Source organism: Orycteropus afer, unplaced genomic scaffold (assembly GCF_000298275.1).
Source record: "Orycteropus afer afer isolate SDZICR_OR568_19922 unplaced genomic scaffold, OryAfe1.0 scaffold00008, whole genome shotgun sequence".
In the NCBI taxonomy this organism is placed as follows: domain Eukaryota; kingdom Metazoa; phylum Chordata; class Mammalia; order Tubulidentata; family Orycteropodidae; genus Orycteropus; species Orycteropus afer.
Genome location: NW_006921595.1, coordinates 20,958,518 through 20,977,946, shown reverse-complemented (window position 1 = coordinate 20,977,946; position 19,429 = coordinate 20,958,518). Strand labels below are relative to the sequence as shown.

The window sequence follows — 19,429 nt, the reverse complement described above, 5'->3', positions numbered from 1 at the left end:
TGTGCCACCACCAGGGCTCCTACAACTCTGGTAGCAGTTTCTAAAGGATAGGAAAAGTTAAGACCAGTTAGGAGGTTATTATAATGTGAAAATGAGAGTTTGAACTTAAAGCACATAAAAGAGGATGGGAAGACTAGGATTTATTTGTCAAGTATTTAGGGGGTAGGATGAACAGTATTTGGTGTTTGACTGATATGGACAGAGCAGAAGCTATCTAGGATTGTTCTTGTGTTTCTTTCTTAGTGTTTGGGTATATAACAATGCCATTAGTGAGACGGGAAATTTAGGAGTGTATTAGGGGGGCTTGAATCTGGCATTAGACATACCAAAAAATCCAAACTCACTGTTGTCAGGTCGATTTCAACTCCTGGTGATCCTGTAGAATACAGTAGAACTGCCCTTCAAGGTTTCCAAGGCTGTAAATTTTTACAGAAGCAGACTGCCACATCTTACTCCTGCTGGTAGGTTCTAACTGCTAACCTTTTGGTTACAGTCAAGTGCTTTAACCTCTACATCACTAGGCTCCTGTGTTGGACACAATGAGTGTAAATCGGACATGTAAATGAAGATATCCAATAGGCAGTTGGAAAATGATTCTGAAGGTAAGGAGGCAGGGATATGCAAGAGACATGTATTAGAGTGTGTGAGCAATTGCATGTGACCAATTGCTGTCAGGTCCATTCTGACTCATGATGACTCCATGTGCCGTCAGAGTCACACTGTGTTCTGTAGGATTCTCAGTGACTAATTTTTCAGAAGTAGATCACTAGGATTTTCTACTGAGGTGCCTCTTTGTGAACCCAAACCACCAATCTTTTGGTTAGCAGCCAAGTATATTGACCATTTTGTACCACCTAAGAATATATGGTCATGCATCATTTAATGACCACAGTACATATGAAATATATATACATAATGAAATAGGGTATTATGTGATTTGGACATTGTGTGAACACCATATTGTAATCTAGTCCTGCTTTTTCTCTAAGGATCTCAAACAGGCTTTGTGCCTCAGCAGTAATCATCAAGGCACTGAGAAGGATGTGTTTTTATGTCTGGTCCTCAATCCATGGCATTAACAATTTCTCCATATCTGATATGGGTCCCTCTCACATTTTTGTGAGCCTTGTAGCTTTCAGTGGAGCTGATCCTTTAACAGCTTGGAGAATGTTTTCTTTGTTTTTGAGATCATCGTGATGGTTGAGTGCAACATGACCAAATTGTGAGCAATAGCATTCACTGATTTTCCACCTTCATGTCGTTTAATAATCTTTTGTTTCACTTCCAAATTTATACTTCTCCTTTGCTTCTTGCTGCTGCTATCACTAGCACTGGTTTTGCTGCGAGATAAAGCTACAACACTCAAGACACATGATATATGAGATTGAATGCTGCTACTTACAAGTTGAAGCATACACTGTTATATGAGAAAATTTTAGATAGAAAGTACACTACAGTATATACATAAGCCAGTAACACAGATATTTATCATGACTTTAAGGTGTATATAGTATAGGTTACATATTTATTGTTCTGTTATATGCCTAGCAGTACAACTGGTTTATATACAAGAGGCATGAGATATGTATGTTGCATGCAAGACGTTGTTGTGTTCACGCCATCCTGTCTTCTAATTGGGTTAAAATGAACTCTATTATAACCTAATGGGATCACAGACATATACTCAGTAAAACATTGCCTGAACGAATGTTATGTGCCTCATAACTATATATAAACTAAATGGCATCAAGTCAAGAAAGGTGATCTCTTCCCATCTTAACAAAAAACACCAAACTCACTGTCATCAAGTTGATTCTGACTCATAGTGACCCCCTTTGGGTTTCTAAGGTGGTAAATATTTATGCGAGTAGGTTGCCCCATCTATCTTAAATTATGAATAATATCCTCAACTTGTTACTGACATGTGAAAAAGAGTCACTGTTGCTGAAAAAAACTTGGGAGTGACAAAACCGACAATAAAAAAATAGTATGAAGATAATTTTCAGGATGTTTAACTTCAGCAATAAAATGATGAGCCATTTTAGGAGAGGCAGAATAAAAGACTCATTACAAGTCTACAAGGCCTGGAGGAAGATTCAAATACAAATGGAGCCAAGCAAGAGTCAGGATCCAGGCTGAAACTGGAGAGCAGTGAAGAGAGTTAGGAAATAATTGATGTGAAGAGGATCAAAGCATCTGCTTTTCATCACCACTTTCTTGGTTGTTAGGCATGTGGGCTGGTTTAATGGCAAAAGCCTCTTGATTCCATGAGAAGCAACAACAAATCCTTCTGAAAATAGTTGATGAAAAAATATTTTATTCCTTTCAGAAGTATGAGGTCAGAAGAAAATACATAGCAAAATTGTCCCATACCTTTTTAAAATCTTGACAGTCATGGAGTTATGTCAGTCCACTTCCATCTATAGAATTAGCCATTGTGCTTCCAATGATTACCATCAAAAAATGTAACAACAATAATAGGAAAATTGGGATGGAAATGAAAACAAATCATTTTAGTTTTGAGGAAGGTACACTAACTCATGGATACCCTTAGAAACTGGAGATTCATAATATCTAGGTGTCTATTGAGTACATAATTGTTTAAACTGAGTTATGGGACCACAAATTAATACTTGAGAGAGCCTATGATTCATAAAATGTATTTAGTGCAATATTATTTGAGTAAAATCAATGGCAAGAAAATGGTATGAAGCAATTTTGACAGCTGCTTGAATACCCATGATGAATACCCATCAAAAAAGAGGAAACAATAATGAATGTATGTATATACATTTGGTCCTTGCAAAGATCCAATGAAGTATGAACAAAATTTCCATGTGTATCAATTAGTATTCGGTACAGGAACCAGAATAATCTCTACATATTTTAAGTAGATGAATATTTAATACAGGGATTTCAAAGCTCATGCAATCACTGGGAAGACTAGAGATGCAGCTCTCGGCTGGGCATCGAGTAGTATTTCCAGCACACTGCAAAACTGAACTACTACTTCGGCTTCAATTGGAAAGGTGCGAGTAATCTAGAATTTATTGAGTTTAAAATCACATCACTGTAGCTCCAATTAAGGACCAGGAAACCACCATTGCTGCCACTGCAACAGTCTCTCAAAACCCATGAAACTAGAACTTGGATGCTGGAAACTATGGCAAAAAAATTCATGTCTCTACAGTCTTGTTTCCTAACAGAAAGCAATAGAAGCACCAAGAAGTTGAGCTCTGCTTGACATATGGCTTCCAAATCTCAACAAATACATCTAATTGGCAAAATCTAATGTGAAACTCCACATGAGAACCTGGGAAATGCAGTTTTCCATCTTCTATCCACTGCAGTACAGAAATGCACACTATAAAGTAGTAAAGCATGATTGTCAGCTGGACACATCCACCATGAGATTCAAGCACATCAAGATTCCTTATGCAAGATCACAGATCTAGCAAGTGATAAAGCAACAAGTCTGAATTCAAGGATTTTGGCCATTTGCCAGCGTTCTTTCCACTCCATCACTCTACAGCACTGCTTACTCTCTGAAGACATTTGCCAAAGGAGACATATTTTCAAATCTTGTGCTAATTATATTTTTCACTGAAGCATTAATTCAGGCATCTGTGAATATTGTTACTTTTTAGTCTTATGTCAAATCTACTTCTTCTTCCAAACTCATACTTAATCTCATTTTACAGTTCTTACAGTTAAACCAACACTGCTAGGGTTTAATTCCTTTGAGTATTTTTCTCAGCAGGCTTGCTGCTTAATCCATTTAATGTCAGAACAACACAAACCTTCTTATTAAAATGGGGGAAAGGACATTATTAGAAAATGCATTAGTGGTTTTCTTTGTGCTGGGTAAAATCTGCCAATATACCAATATTATCTTTATTACAATTTATGTTTTCTGCTGATTAGATTCAGAAAGATTTTTAAAAATGAAAGATTTAGGATAACAAAATGTCTTGAATTTTAACTATATCTATCTATCTATATTTATTCTATATATATCTATGTGTGTTGTAGTTATGTACCATCGAGTCAGACCCGACTCATAGTACCCCTCCTTGGGTTTCCAAGGCAGTATCACTAGGAAGTAGATTGCCCCATCTTCCTTCTGAGGAGTGGCTGGTGGGTTTGAACCACTAGACTTCTGGTTAGCAGGCAAGTGCCTTAGGCACTATGCTACCAGAGCTCCCATATCTATCTATCTGTCTATCTATCTATCTATACACATATATATGTATACATACATGCATATATATATATATATATATATATATAATATGAAAATGATTTATATATACTCACTGCCATCAAGTTAATTCCAATTTACAGCGACTCCCATTGGGTTTCCAAGGCTGTAAATCTTTATAGATGCAGACCACCTCATCTTTCTTCTGCGGAGCAGCTGATGGGTTCAAACCACTGATCTCCTTGATAGCAGCCAAAGTCCCTTAACCAGTCCCACTATACCACCAGAGTCCTTTATATCATGGAATGTAAACACTTCAGCAAATATTTCTAGGTATATACCTCAATTATTAGAATTTAAAAATCCAAATACATATTATGATAAATTGAAATTATTTCTTTTTAGTAGAGCAGTAATCTCTTATTTGTATTCAATTAAATCATAACTTCAAATATTAAATTCCATAGTGATACATATTTACTACTTATTTGTTTTCTGAGCATGATAACATGGAAATGAGTGGTACAGTACTCAGAAATTGCTGGCTTAAAAGTTATCACTACAGTTTGTTACCAAATTAGCCTTTGTCACTCTAGTCATTTATTAACATGTATGGTTATATTATTTTTCCAATAACTTTAACCAAATTATTGTTCAGAGACTTGACCTTTAGGTTGTAATACTATAGAGGGTTTAGGTTTAAAAAGCACTATATTTTACTTTGAGTATTCATCATTTTTCTCATCTCTTTGAGAAACTTAAAAGGCAAGAATGGGACAATTAAGTTACACATATTGTTATTTTTGTTACAACTGAAAAAAAATGCCATCTTCGGATTGACTGATAATAATAATACCTTTAGCAGGAACAAACTTAGTTTTGAAGTTTCTCTGCTCTGAGGCTATTTCTTTTATTCATATTTCATGTAGAGCATGTTTATAGATATTTGAGGCAATTCTATCAAAATGTTAACCTTTTTTAATAGCCACATAGTATAATTTAATGTTTTGGGGGATAGTATTATCTTACATTGCCCTCCATTTTTTTTCATCAGCTTATTAATGCAGTTCTGGCTGAAGTTAACATTTGACTTTGAACTGTTCAAAAGAAACTAAAAATAATAAAAGTTGTCATTTTGAATCTTTCATTACTTTGCTGTACATTCACAGCACAAAAAATGCAGTGTCATCTAACCCAGTATATCAGTATTTTGAGCATTGGTGTGTTGACTGATACTGTTGCATATTCATTTACTGTTTTTCTGGTGGTGATTTACTTCAGAGTCAGACAAAAAAATTATAAGAATGACTATTCACAAAACCTAGTTTAAAAAAGTAAATAATGAGAAATACAAGTGCAACACAAATATCTGAAAAAATAAATATTTGAATATCCTGGTTTCTGAAGAATTTAGTTAAGAATTATTTACATTATAAAGCAATCTGCATGATATTTCTTTAAATACCAACACACTAAGAAATAATGACTTGATTTCCATACATGTTTCAGAAACACATTTACTTTAAATGATTCTTTATTTGTAGAATCAGATAACCGGAACAAATTCAACCCAAAGCATGGACTGAAGAATGTAAAAGATTTGCCCATGGACTGTCAATAAATCGAATCCTTCTGACCCCATTTGCATCAGGGCTCCTTGCCTCTGCAAAGGCAGATGAGAACTCCAGCTTTGTTCAGGCAGGAAAGCAACTCATCTAAAGTTTAAAGTTTTACAAGGGAAATTCTTACACCCTGACTTTGGAGGGAAGGGTGGAGATCTCGACATTTTACAGGACACTCCACCCTCAGCTACATCCCCTTGATTAATTATGTAACCAGAACTCCTTTATCATTATCAACTTACCAATCAGGTAATGGCAGATTTTTCCACTGCTTCGTATACATCAAGGTTTGATTAAGAAGATCCCTAAGAAAAGTATTTATAGTACATGTTTTACATAGCATTATTGAGAAAATACTTAACTTGGGTTCAATACTCACTCTGTGTAAGTTCACATTTTCTCTAAAAGGTTAAAAAAATATTATAGCATGTAAGACTTATAAATACCCTAATTACTAATGCCTTGTAAAATTTTAGAAAATTCAGTGATTATTTATAAGAAAATGGATAACGAACAAATTTGAGGTTTATAATATAAGAACATGTAAAAAAGAAAAAGCATTTGTAAGGTATTTGAAACTATTAGTGTATAAATGTATGTAACTGACCAGTGAATACAGCAAATGAATAATTTGTGGTTAGCATAAACCAGCTGAGCATTTGAAATATACAACTATACCTCTGCTCTTCATTTCACAGATACAACAAAATGGAGATTCGGGCTTCTAAGTTTGTTCTCAAGTGGGAGAAGTGCAGAAGCTTCATTTGAGTCTTTATCTTCCATCTGTTTCCTGTAGTAGCAAGGGTTAGAGCAAGTTTTAAGGCTTTGTCTCAAGTAAGAGCTGGGTACTTACTACATTAGGCCTGGCCTCACCTCCACTAAAACAGTTATTTGTTGTTGTTATGTGCTGTCAAGTGGGACCTGACTCATAGAGATCCCTCCTTGGGTTTCCGAGGCAGTATCACTACGGAAGTAGATTGCCCCAAAAACAGTTATTAGGCTTCACATAATTCCTTTGTCTCTTTAACTTGAGGGTAAATGGCTATTTTGTTCCTATTTTTTTCTCTCTTTCTTATTGAGAAAATTTTAACATATGGGAAAATTGAAAGAATAACACAACAAATACACATATACCCTTCATAATCATGCATGGGGAGAGTACCTATATCACTATAAACCGAACCAAACTAGTTGCCCTCGAAATAACTCTGACTCAAGGTGGCCCCATGTCTGTCAGAATAGAACTGTGCTTTCAACGGACCCTTTCAGAAGTAGACTACCAGGCCTCTCTTCTCAGGTCTCTGGGTGGACTGAACCATCCAACTTTTAGGCCAGCAGCAAAGCATGTTAACTATTTGCACCACCCAGTCTGGTATAGATAGATGGATTGATATAGATATATAAACTATATAATTATATAAACATATTCCCACCACTGCCATGGAGTCGGATCCAACTCATAACGACCATTACTTGGGTTTTTGAGGCAGTATCACTACGGAAGTAGATTGCCCAACCTTCCTTCGGAGGAGTGGGTGGTGGGTTGGAATCGTAGGCCTTCTGGTTAGCAGTCAAATGCCTTAGGCACTAGGCCACCAGATATATAAATAGATAAAATTTGGCTGAACTTTTTGTAAGTTGCAGATATCAGGAGACTTCACTCCTAAATGTTGCAGCCCTTGCATTTCCTGAGAATAGGAATTTTCTATAACCACAGTCCCGCTGCTATTGCCAGATACCATGGAATCAGTTTCTATTCATAACAATCCTACGTACAACAGAACGAAACACTACCTGGTCCTGTGCCATTCTCAATCATTGCTGTGCTTGAGCCCATTGTTGCAGCCACTGTGTCCATCGATCTCATTGAAGGTCTTTCTCTGTTTCGCTCTCTACTAATCATGATATCGTTGTCCAGGGACGGGTCCTTACTGATACCACGACCAAAGTACTAGAGACAAAGTCTCACGATCCTTGCTTCTAAGGAGTATTCCAGCTACACTGCTTCCCAGATAGATTTGTTTGTTCTTCTAGTAGTTCATGGTATAGTCAATATTCTTCACCAATACCACAATACCATTATTACCCCTGAAAATCTTCATGGCTAGGCTATATTGAGATCAGTTAAATCAAAACCTCTGAAAGGGGTTCCCCAAATTAATATATTTTAAAACTCTCAGATGACCAGAATGTACAACAAAGGAACTACTAGCTACAGATTGATTAAATGTAAGTTAAACATTTTTAAGAAAGAACAAACTGCTTTTTTTTTTTTTTTTTTTTAATGTGCATAAGAAAGTGGTAGTCTTTTAAAGTTTAGCAGATCTCTATTAAAGACTTTAGGTCAAAGTTTCACAATAATTTATGTTTTCCTAAGTTTTTCATCTCAAGTTATTATAACTTTCTCTTTTATTCAACATTTTTTTCTTTAATCTAAATGTTTTTGATCTTCATTTCTGTTTCTTCTAGATAGTGCTTTAAAATGCAGAAACTGTGTGCATTCTTGTGTAGACCCAACCGTATTTATCTTTAAAGCTAAATGGTTTTGAATAAAAGATATACACAATATTATTTAATAAAATAATAAATCAGATATGAATGTTAGACTGTGAAATGTAAAGCTTCAGTTTTTCATCTTTTCCATAATCAAATTTTGTATGTCTAAGAATAAATGTGCAGAACACAAATATCAAAATCTAAACCTAATTCACCCTCATGCTGAAGCGCAGAATTCTTCTGTATGTTAAAAACCTTGATGTTTCTTAACAACAAAGAATTACCTCTAAATAAATAGAAATTACTTTGACCAATCATACATTATTCCTACATTTTATTACAACTTCCTTGTTAGTGGGAGCTCTGGTGGCGTAGTGCCTAAGGCATTTGACTGTTAACCAGAAGGGTGGTGGTTCAAACCCCCCAACCAATCCTAGGAAGGAAGACTGGGCAACCTACTTCTGTAGAGATACCACCTTGGGAACCCAAGGAGGGATTGTTATGAGTCAGATCCGACTCGATGGCAGTGAGTTTGATTCGTGGGTTTTCGTTGTTAGTGTTAACATTGGCATTAGCCTAAAAGTTATTTCCAAAATTCTTCAACACCTATTTGGGGCTTCTGACTATGACAACATTGTAGACTAGCCAAACAATTAAAGAAGAGAATAAGTATATAGAAATAGACCCTAGATATTTATGTGTGTTCTCTCATGCTAGAGTCAAAGTAAGCAATGAGTAAACTGATCATCTTTAGGAAATTAATTACAATACAATATGAGGTAAATTACATACTTTAGACAGCAACAGGAATCAGGAGACCCGGATTCTAGTTCAGGCTACGATGGCAGGCCCTTCACTTCTCTGGACTAAGGGTTTATCTGTGCCAAAAGTCCCAAACTGTCACATTTTATGGCACTATGTCTCAGTTATTTTTTCATAGCTTCTCAGACTAAAATAAATATCTACTAGTTCCATTTATTAGGTAGTTATGTTCAAATTTATGATGTATATTTGTCCCAACAGTTTAATAGCTTATTAAAAATTATACATATGAAGTTTTTTAAATAATATTTTATTTCATTATTAATAAGATATACGTATCTGTTGGGTACTCTACTACTTCTCAAACTTTGGAATCAAACTGGAAGTCACCATCTTCATTATCTGTTCTACTTGAATTTTCCCACAGCGCTTGCATTTTATCATAGCAGCTTCCAAACCCAGCTTCATGAAGATAAGATGCTATCAAAGTAATGCAATATGATGTAGACTAGCTACTGGTTTGCATGATGTGCAACTGATGTTGCTGTCTTGTCCTTGAAAATATCCCATGATAGTGGCCCTTGAAATTTTTTGGCATGCCCCAGAGCACTTTAGTAAACAGTTTAGGAACATGGGACTATGTTTTCTAAAATACCTTATATAAAATATCAAACTCGCTGACATCAAGTGAATTCCAACTCATAGTGGCTCCCATTGGGTTTCCAAAGCTATAAATCTTTATGGAAGTAGATTGCCCCATCTCCCTTCCACAGAGAGGCTGGTGATTTGCTATAAAATATATACTTTATATATTTTTAATGTGATTTGCTATAAAATATATACTTTAATATGTAGAAGCAGTATATAAATGAATTAGATAATTGTGAGTGCCAAAGACAAGGAGCTGTAGGATTGAAGAGTAGGTGAAAATTTTGATAATTGTTTCATCTTCATCCTTTCCTCCCTATTACACTTTCAAAATGTCTACCCATGCTCAGATCTCAGCTCAAGTACTATTTCTTTAGGGCAACCTCCACTGATCAAGTCAAAGCACCCACTGTACATCCTCAGAGTATTCATATCACAGCACTTATCACCATTGCAATCATATCTTTGTTTATGTAATTGTTTGATTAATTCTTATCTTTCCTATTAGAATGTAATTCTGTGAGGGTAGGGGCATATCCAATTTCACTATTGTATTTCATGGTGTTTACTACATAATAAGAACTAAAACATCTTGTTGATTGAAATGAATGAATGTCCTGTGACAATTCTGTCACAGGTTTAGCATTCATTTTTCCTTATTCTAAACAGTTGGTATTAATGATAGCATTTCCAAAACTTATTCTTTTTCTTAGATCATTTAGCAGGAGAAAGGAACCTACATATGTACAAAAGAATCTGAAATCTCAGAAAGTCATCTCACCTAAACTAATTGAAAGGATGATTTTGCTTTGGATAAGGCAGTCAAATATTCATGAACTCTTCTAAGTGACTTAATTGTTTAAAGAAAAAAAAATCATATTGCCTGCCTCGGAAACCCAAGGAGGGGTCGCTATGAGTCAGGGCCGACTCGACGGCACATAACAACAACAACAACATATAAAACTTACTATAGAAAAATTTGTTATCTTAGTAGATGGTCACAAACTACAAATTCATGTTCTACAGTGGTGATGTTAGAAGTAGAAAGTTTCTAGAAAGGGTCAGTTTTTGTTTTTATTTTTTACAAGGGAATTACACTACAAACACTGATTTTCCTTAGCATATTAAGCTGAAATTTTAGTGAAAGTGCATGGGACAACTATTAAACTAAAATTATTTATGGAACTCTTATTTATGTTCTGTTTTAATCTTGGGTATACAAAGGTACGTTATTTTGCTAAGATAATGCAATATAATGCAGCATGATACGATTTCTAAATATTGAAAGTAATTTTAAAATATGAGTATACACACACGTATACACATATACATGTATACACATATGCATATGTACATAGCAGAACAAAATGAAGGACTCGACGGCACATAACAACAACAACAACAACAACAACTATTACATATATAGGGATCTTTCTGAAACACAAATTTAGTTGTTTGTGTCCCTATCTCTCTGATCTCTCTGTATTAATCCTTTAGTGCTGCTCTAACAGAAATACAACAAATGGGTGGTTTTAACAAACAGGAGTTTATTTTCTTACAATTTAGGAAGCTAGAAGTCTGAGTTCAAAGTGCCAGCTCTAGGGGCTGGGTGAAAGCCCCTTGACCTTGGGCTTCAGATCTGCCTTTTTCTCCCAGCCCACTGGAGCTAGTGAAGTTGTCTCTTCACTCTTTACACTGAGGCTAACAAGCCAAAGGTCGATAAATAGAATAGAACTGTCCCAATATTACCAAATAACATGAAAGGCCACTAGTTCAAGTCCAGAGACAGTCCCAAGATTGACAGGAAACACGGCAGGCTGCTAAATAAAGACTTGGCTACATGCAGGGTCCAAGCATGTCAAAAAGCTGCAGAGACCTTGCTCAAAACTTCTCCTTATATACTGGAAGCAGACCACATCCCTAAGGCAGCTACTTAGCTGTCCAGTACCTTCCACCATGGAGTTGATTACCAATCTCACCTTGGTGAATAACTACATCCAGCTGCCCAGCCACTCAAAACCAAGTCCAGCCAAATTGACATATAACCTAACTACCATATCCTCATGATGTATATCACTGGGCAAATTGGCCACAAAAGATCCCTTTCAAGTGCTGAAGAGCAAAGATGTCTCCTTGAGGACTAAGGTGTGCCTGACATAAGCCATGATATTTTCAATCACCTCATATGCATGTGAGAGCTGGACAATGAATAAGGAAGACCGAAGAAGAATTGATGCTTTTGAGTTGTGGTGCTGGCGAAGAATGCTGAAAGTACCATGGACTGCTAGAAGAACTAACAAATCTGTCCTGGAGGAAGTGTAGCCAGAATGCTCCTTGGAAACGAGAAAGTCCAGACTTCGTCTTACCTAATTTGGTCATGTTGTCAGAAGGGACCATTTCCTGGAGAAGGATGTCATGCTTGGTAAGGTGGAGGGTCGACGAAAGAGGGGAAGGCCCTCAGGGAGATGGATCGACACAGTGGCTGTGGCAATGGGCTCCAGTATAGCAGGGATTGCGGAGCTGGTGTGGGACCAGGCGGTGTTTCGTTCTGCTGTTCATAGGGTCGCTATGAGTCGAAGACGATTTGATTGCACCTAACAACAACCACCACCACCACACCCTCTCTGTTCATACTAAATGTCTTTTAGTCCCTCATACTTGCCAGACACTTCCCCACCAAAGGCACTTGGTCTACAATATTTCATCTGCCTGGAATGCTATTGCCTTTCTCTTCTCCAAAGTAACTCTACTCATCCTCAGATTATCATTTTCTTTGATGTGGTCATATATACACAGAACCATGTATTTCTCCATCACAATATCTATAACAGTTAGTATGTTCTAATTCCCTGAGAGTATAGTTCCTTTTTGTTTTGATTACCCATTGTCTCCCCAGTACTAGCACATTAGTGGCATAAAGCAGGTACCCAAAAATATCTGCTGAATTAATTAATGTATGGTAATCAGCTAAGGAATTCTGAATGATGTGGCATTTAAGCTGGGTGTTACTGGAGAATAAAGTGGAAGGAGATGAATAGGGATATTGCAAAGAACAAAGTTCAATAGCATTTGTTGGAAGATTTAGATATAGGTAGCAAAGAATTTGAAGATGATTCCTAGGTAGAAATGACTTGAAGATATTTTTAAATGTATGAATGAATCTTAATGTGAGACAGCATTTGGGCATCTTATATGGATGAACTTCTGCTCTTGATAATCAAATAACTTCTTTGTCTGTGTTCATTATCTTTGCCTTCAGCTCCTTTCTCCCTTGCTCCAAACATACCAAGCCCATTGTCTATATGTCAATTCTGACTCATGGCAAACTAATGTGTTATGGAGTAGAACTGCTATATAGAATTTTCTTGGCTGTAATCTTTACAGTAGTTCCCCAGGCCTTTCTTCGATGGAGCCACTGAGTGAATTCAAATCACCAACTTTTAGGTTAGTTGTTGTTGTTGTTGTTGTTGTGTGCCGTAGAGTCAGACCCGACTCATAGCGACCCCTCCTTGGGTTTCCGAGGCAGTATCACTACGGAAGTAGATTGCCCAATCTTCCTTCCGAGGAGTGGCTGGTGGGTTTGAACCGCCAGCCTACTGGTTAGCAGTCAAGTGCCTTAGCCACTGTGCTACCAGAGCTCCTTTTAGGTTAGTAGCCAGTTGCAAATCACTTGAGCCTCCCAAAGTCCTTCCAATCATACGAATGTACCGCCGTAGAGTAGGATCCGACTCATAATGACCCCTCCTTGGGTTTCCGAGGTGGTATCACTACGGAAGTAGATTGCCTAACCTTACTTCCGATGAGTGGCTGGTGGGTTTGAACTGCCAGCCTTCTGGTTAGCAGTCAAATGCCTTAGGCACTACACCACCAGAACTCCTACCAGTCACTTATTCTCAAACACTTTCTGCCCTGTGTGCTAACCTTCTTCCTAATTTCCTTCTTTCCATTGACTTCATTGAAATTTGACAGTTATTCTGACTGATGAAAAGTCATTTTACTGTCTAGTGTGAGAAACAAATTAAAAAAAAAAAGAAAAGGCTAAGGACATTCGTAGCCTTTAAGTCTCAACTCAAAAGTGGCCTCCAAAAGCTTCCCTTCTAGGAAAATTTAGACAGTCCTATTATTATCTTCCAGTTTACTGTAATTTTTAGCTCAAAGTTAGCTCAGTCACTGTCTTTCCATATGTGAAGTTAAATTTGCTATTTGGCCTACATGTTCTTGAGACCAGACTGCCAGAAAAACAAATCTTTCTCGGAAGAATCACAGCCAGAATGATCCTCAGAAATGAGGGAGGCACGATTTAGTCTCACATACTTAGGACATGTTATCAGGATGCTTGGTAGAGGGTGAGAGAAAAAGAGGAAGACCTTCAAGGAGATGGATGGAAACAGTGGCAGCCAAAATGGGCTCAAACATAGAAATGGCTGTGAGGATAGCACAGGGCAAGGCAATGTTTCATTCTATTGTTCACAAGGTCTTTATGAGTGTGTATCAACTCGAAGACACCTAACAATAACAATAATTCTTCAGACTGTCAAGCTAGAAAAACTATGCCTACACATCATTTGCTGTCCACCTCCTCAAGTGTCCCCTATGTGTTCACAGACTGCTCCTTTTGACCTCACGAAGATGGCTACTTCAGGGCATCGTTACGTTCTACGTCATCACGTGCTGGGGGGCCTAAGGGGAATTGGGAATGAAAGGGCGGGGCCAAGCAGGATGGGGCGGGGTTATTCTGGGTGGGGCGGGGCCCGTCCGGGGTCGGGGGCGCTTCTGCTATTCTGCCACCGCGCAGCGGCGGGAGGCGGCGTTGGGAGAGTCCGCTCGAAGCTTGATCCCGAGAGCGTGCCCAGAAACGCAGGCTCAGATTTAGGGCAGCCGCGTAGCTTAGCGGAAGCGGGTGGCACCAAGGTCTGGCGGCCGGCGCACGAGCTCTGCAGGCGGGAAGCACCCAGGAACGGGGAAGCCCCAGGAGCAGCGCGGCGGCGCTTCTCTCACTCAAGGGACCGCGGCGCCGGTAACGGGGCGCGGTACTACCTCACGCGACCCAGGCTGGGGTCCCAAACAGCCGACTTCGGCTCCGCCTCTGTCTGGTTGCCTCACCTGCGGGCAGCGCTGCGCCGCCTCCGCCGGTGTAGACGGCACCTGCGTCGCCTCGCTCGCAGGTCTCCGCCCCTCTACCCCTGGCGCCAAACACTAGCACCCCTGGCCTCGGGGTGTCTGGACGGGCCAGGACTGCGGTAATCGAGGCGTGGGGGGCGCGGAGCCCTCGCCCCTGCGCAGTGAGGGCGCAGGTGGAGCGGGCGCGGCTTTTCCCACAACCCGGCACTGGCTGCCTGCTCGATCGCCGTCGTCCCTGCTGCCGCTGGGTTCTTGGGACCGGGCCGCAGCACACCGTGCACCATGAACAGCAGCAGCGCCAACATCACCTACGCGAGTCGCAAGCGGCGGAAACCGGTGCAGAAAACGTGAGTGTCCAGAGGGGCGTCCTTAGTGTGGTGCTGGGCGCCGGGACGCACGGGTGCGGGTCCCGCCGGTGGCTACGGGAGGCGGTCCCACCCCGCCCCTCAGTCCTCAGATTCCTGAGGATTTAGGTCCATTCCCTATACAGCCCGTGGAATCAAGATTTAGAGGCAGGTTAAGAGACCGAAGATTTCAATGTTTCCATTTCCAATTACTTCATTTTAAACATTGTCCCCCTCTCCCCCACCACCAGCGCAGACGCAGCCCCTCACATCCCCACCCCTTTGTAGCTCTATTCTTTTTTTCTGTGGTCCTAATTTGTTGACAGTTTTGTTGACCTGCTCCTCGGTGCTGGTGGATTAGCTAACATTAGCCTGTCCTGAAATCCCCTTACACTTTTAATATCCTTTTCGGTTAGATTAGAACACTGTCATAATTCTCATTCTTGGAGGAGACTGAGAACTTGGTAGGGCGAAATGTATTGAAGATCCAAGCACGTGCGGTCTAGAAAGGGGCTGAGTACCTCTGAAGGTGTGTTTTGATCCAGAGCAACTGGTTTTCTGTTGGGTTCTTGTTTACTTATTTGGCAGTAATGTTGTCGTGTGCGAAGTGTCTGTCTCAGTAGTACAGGGATAGAAGCAGGTATGAGTTAGTGCAGTGGACAGACATAATGACGAAATTATATTCGCAGTTACCTTTTGGGGAAGCTTTCGCATTATTTTCAGTGGTTTGAGGATCTGTACAAGATTTGGAGCTGCATTTACTGAGGGAGACGTTTTCGTTCTTAGCATCTTCCTCTGATCTCCTTTCATCTCTATTTCAAAAAATTCTTGTAGAATGATTCCAAATTTGGACTTTTTTGTTTCGGTGGGATATTTGTATGAAATGGAAAATCCTTTCATTATTTTGCCATAAAAAAAAAAAAATCTGTACTTGACACAGATTTCCTTTTATGATTTGTCTGTCTTCATATGTTTGTTTATTTCTGAGTTACTTTAAATCATCTACATCTTTCAAATTTTCATAAATACTTTTAAACATTAAACATCTACTCAGAGCTAATGAGAGCAAATTTGCATAAAACTTGACCAGTACAAACCAAAAAACAATAATACTTTAAAATTTATATTTAAAAAGTTGCTGATTGAAAAATTTCATTACACTAGTGTCAGATTTCTAGTGACCATAGTTCCTCAAAAACTAAACTTATGAGTTGGCATTCACAGAGGGTATTAAACCATCCTATAAATAGCCTGATTAAAATTTGCAGGTCTTACCTACACTGTGTCTAACATTAAGAATATTGCCTAGTCAGCAATTTTTCTGTCTTGACAGTTCTGTAACATTGATTTACAGTACTTGGCATTTTGTAGAATGGTTTCTTTCATAAAAATGTTCTTGTTTAATTTGGCTTTGTTCTTGATAGTTAAAATCAGGAGGCACTTAAAATGAGTGTTCTCCATAGCTACTCATTGCACACTTAGCATCATAATATGTAATAAAGGTACCATGGGTTTTATTTGTGTGATCTGAAAAGTTGGCAGTCGAACGGATGGGTTTTTAAGATACTGAGCTTCAATCAGTGTGTTACAAAAGGACCTAGGTAGCTTTTTTTTTTTTATTTGCTTAATTAAATGCCTTAATTTGTATGACAAAATTTAACATTTTTGGTTTCTGTAAACATTTTTGCTGCTTAAAAAACTTAGCGTGGTACATTTACAACAATAACGACCATGGAGAGGAGAGCAGGTGGAAAACAAACACAGAAAGTGAGTGTTATATGTGAAAAAATATGGTAATATTTTATTAGCGATCTCCTTTAACATTAAATTTCCTTTTTATTTATGTAAAATGTACTTATAGTATCTTAATATTTTGCATACATTATTTAATTAGTTCCTAAGGAAGATGGGGCAATCTACTTCCCTAGTGATACTGCCTCGGAAACCCAAGGAGGGGTCACCATGAGTCGGGTCCAACTCGACGGCACATAACAGCAACAACATATTACAATATAAAGGATTTTTCCTCAGTTACCCTAATTTTATTTTACCAAACAAAAAAAACCCAAACTCACTGCTGTGGAGTTGGATCTATTCCGAGGCGGTATCACTACAGAAGTAGATTGCCCAGTCTTCCTTCCGAGGAGTGGCTGGTGAGTTTGAACTGACAGCCTTCTGGTTAGCAGTCAAGTGCCTTAGGCACTGAGCCACCAGAACTCCTTTTGTTTTACCAGGTAATATAAATGTTTATCATGTCTTTCCTGAGCACCATGCATTGCTTCTGATTGTATAAATGCCTTAAAGTGACCCTGAATTACTCTAAAAGAAAAGATTAGTGCTGGCGTTTACATGATGAAGTGAAAGTGTTCATAAAACATTTTTATCTGACTAAAACATTATTAACTTAATAACACAGTTAATCAAAGTGAATGTTGATTTTATGAATGAGGTCATTAAACCTAATATTAAGTGTAATATGAGTTTTTTAGTTAAATTACTGGTTTGTGAATAATGGTACCTAAAACATGCCAACATTCTCATGGGAAAAATTCTTGTTTGAGCTAAAAATGTTATCTGGGTCTATTTAACTTTGATCCCTTAATTGATAGCCATTTTATTTTACTTATAAAGAAAATACATTGTAACATAATTATAAGATTAATGAAAAGACAGCTATTTAAATATACAATTCCATACAATTTTGGGAAAAAATAGGTGCCATAATTTTAACCAGAAGCTTCTTCTAGTCAACTGAATTTATTAAACAAAATAAACTCCCTCTAGTGGCAGGTCTGATGTGGAAAATTGTCTTTATTAGGAAATAAATTTTAAGTACATGTTAAATTTAATACTACTGAAATGTCTTACACATAGTAGACACTAAATAAATGCTTCCTTTCTCTTTCGAATAACAAAAATTAGATAATTAAAGGATCTGAAGCAACTGTGGTAAAGTCTCTGATCCATGTTCGTAGGTTCCTGAAGAAATTTTCAAAGATAACCTTGAAATAGATTTTTCTATAACTCTCCTTAGAGTGTTGTTCCAATACTCAAAAACCTTGCCCAAAAGAAAAAGAATAAATATTCTTATTTAAATTCTGCTCATATTTTATTCTCTTTGGAGATTGTTATTTCAATACTCAACCATTCATTAACTTTGTTCATATTTCTCATTTTGACATTTTATTAATACAGAAAAAATTTTAGTGGAACTTCAGAGAATCATTTCTACAACATTAGTACTGAATATTGGCACTGCTTTTCAGTAAATGTCATCTGAAAATCGCCATCTGCACATAAAAACATCAGCAGTAGTGGTTATTAAAACAGCCATCTTGAAGTGTCAGAACTAAAAATAAATATTAATTAACATACTGAGAAAGCCTTGTCTTCCTTTTTGTTCTTGGTAAATTACTCTTCATTCTGTTTAGATATAATGAATCTCCTTATTGCCAACTTTGTAGAATAAGTTATGAAGTATTTTACTGAAAGTGTTTCATATTACTATTATGTCATTTTCTAAAATGTATCTAATATAAGAGGATAGATCTTTTCAGTTACATAACTATTTACCCACCATCATTTTCCTTTCAGATAGCTTTATTGAGATAGTTTATACATAGTGGCTGTAGATGCTCCTGTACATCAGAACTATGAAATGAAAGAAAAAGTATTATTTAATTACAGTTGACATTTATGAAAAAATAAATGGCTAAAAGAGGAAACAGTGAGGTATAAACCGAAATAATGTTGGGTCTAAACTAAATGAAGAGGTCTTGTCTCTTCTCTGTGGTAGATTTGGGCAAGTTCCTTAATGAAGGGGGGCAGTCAACCACTGTGCCCTCAACTTCACAAATAAAACTAGCCCCACGAAAGCATTCTACCGACTGTAAAGACTGCTAAAGAAATAAATGGAAACATCAATTCTGTTCTTTAAATTTTTTTAGCTTAGCACAGACAACCAGTTCTTCTGTGAAACTGTAAGAGGCAGTGTGTGATTGTGCTCTCAATTATGGGTATGGCTGAAACGTGATGAAGAAAGTTACGCAGTATGTGCTTATTGATGATTTAATTAAAACAGTGTCTTAAGTAAATAAATACCTTGCAAGTCTTAAACTTCACAACAATACCTTTCTGTTTCCACACTCTTTTAAAGCTGATGTTTTGCATTAGTGGTTTAGTATGATACTTTTAAGACTGAACCAGATTGCCCTATGAAAATCTATATTTCTATT

At 37.7% G+C, this 19,429-nt stretch overlaps 1 protein-coding gene across 1 annotated transcript in view; it reads left to right on the top strand.

Annotated features, from left to right (window-relative positions):
- Positions 1-15,132: 15,132 nt before the first annotated feature.
- Positions 15,133-19,429, top strand: part of AHR (aryl hydrocarbon receptor) — a 44,430-nt gene continuing 40,133 nt past the window's right edge. The window contains exon 1 of the mRNA XM_007946132.2: positions 15,133-15,197. Within this exon, the coding sequence (XP_007944323.1) occupies positions 15,133-15,197 (65 nt within the window). The remainder of the gene's footprint in view (positions 15,198-19,429) is intronic.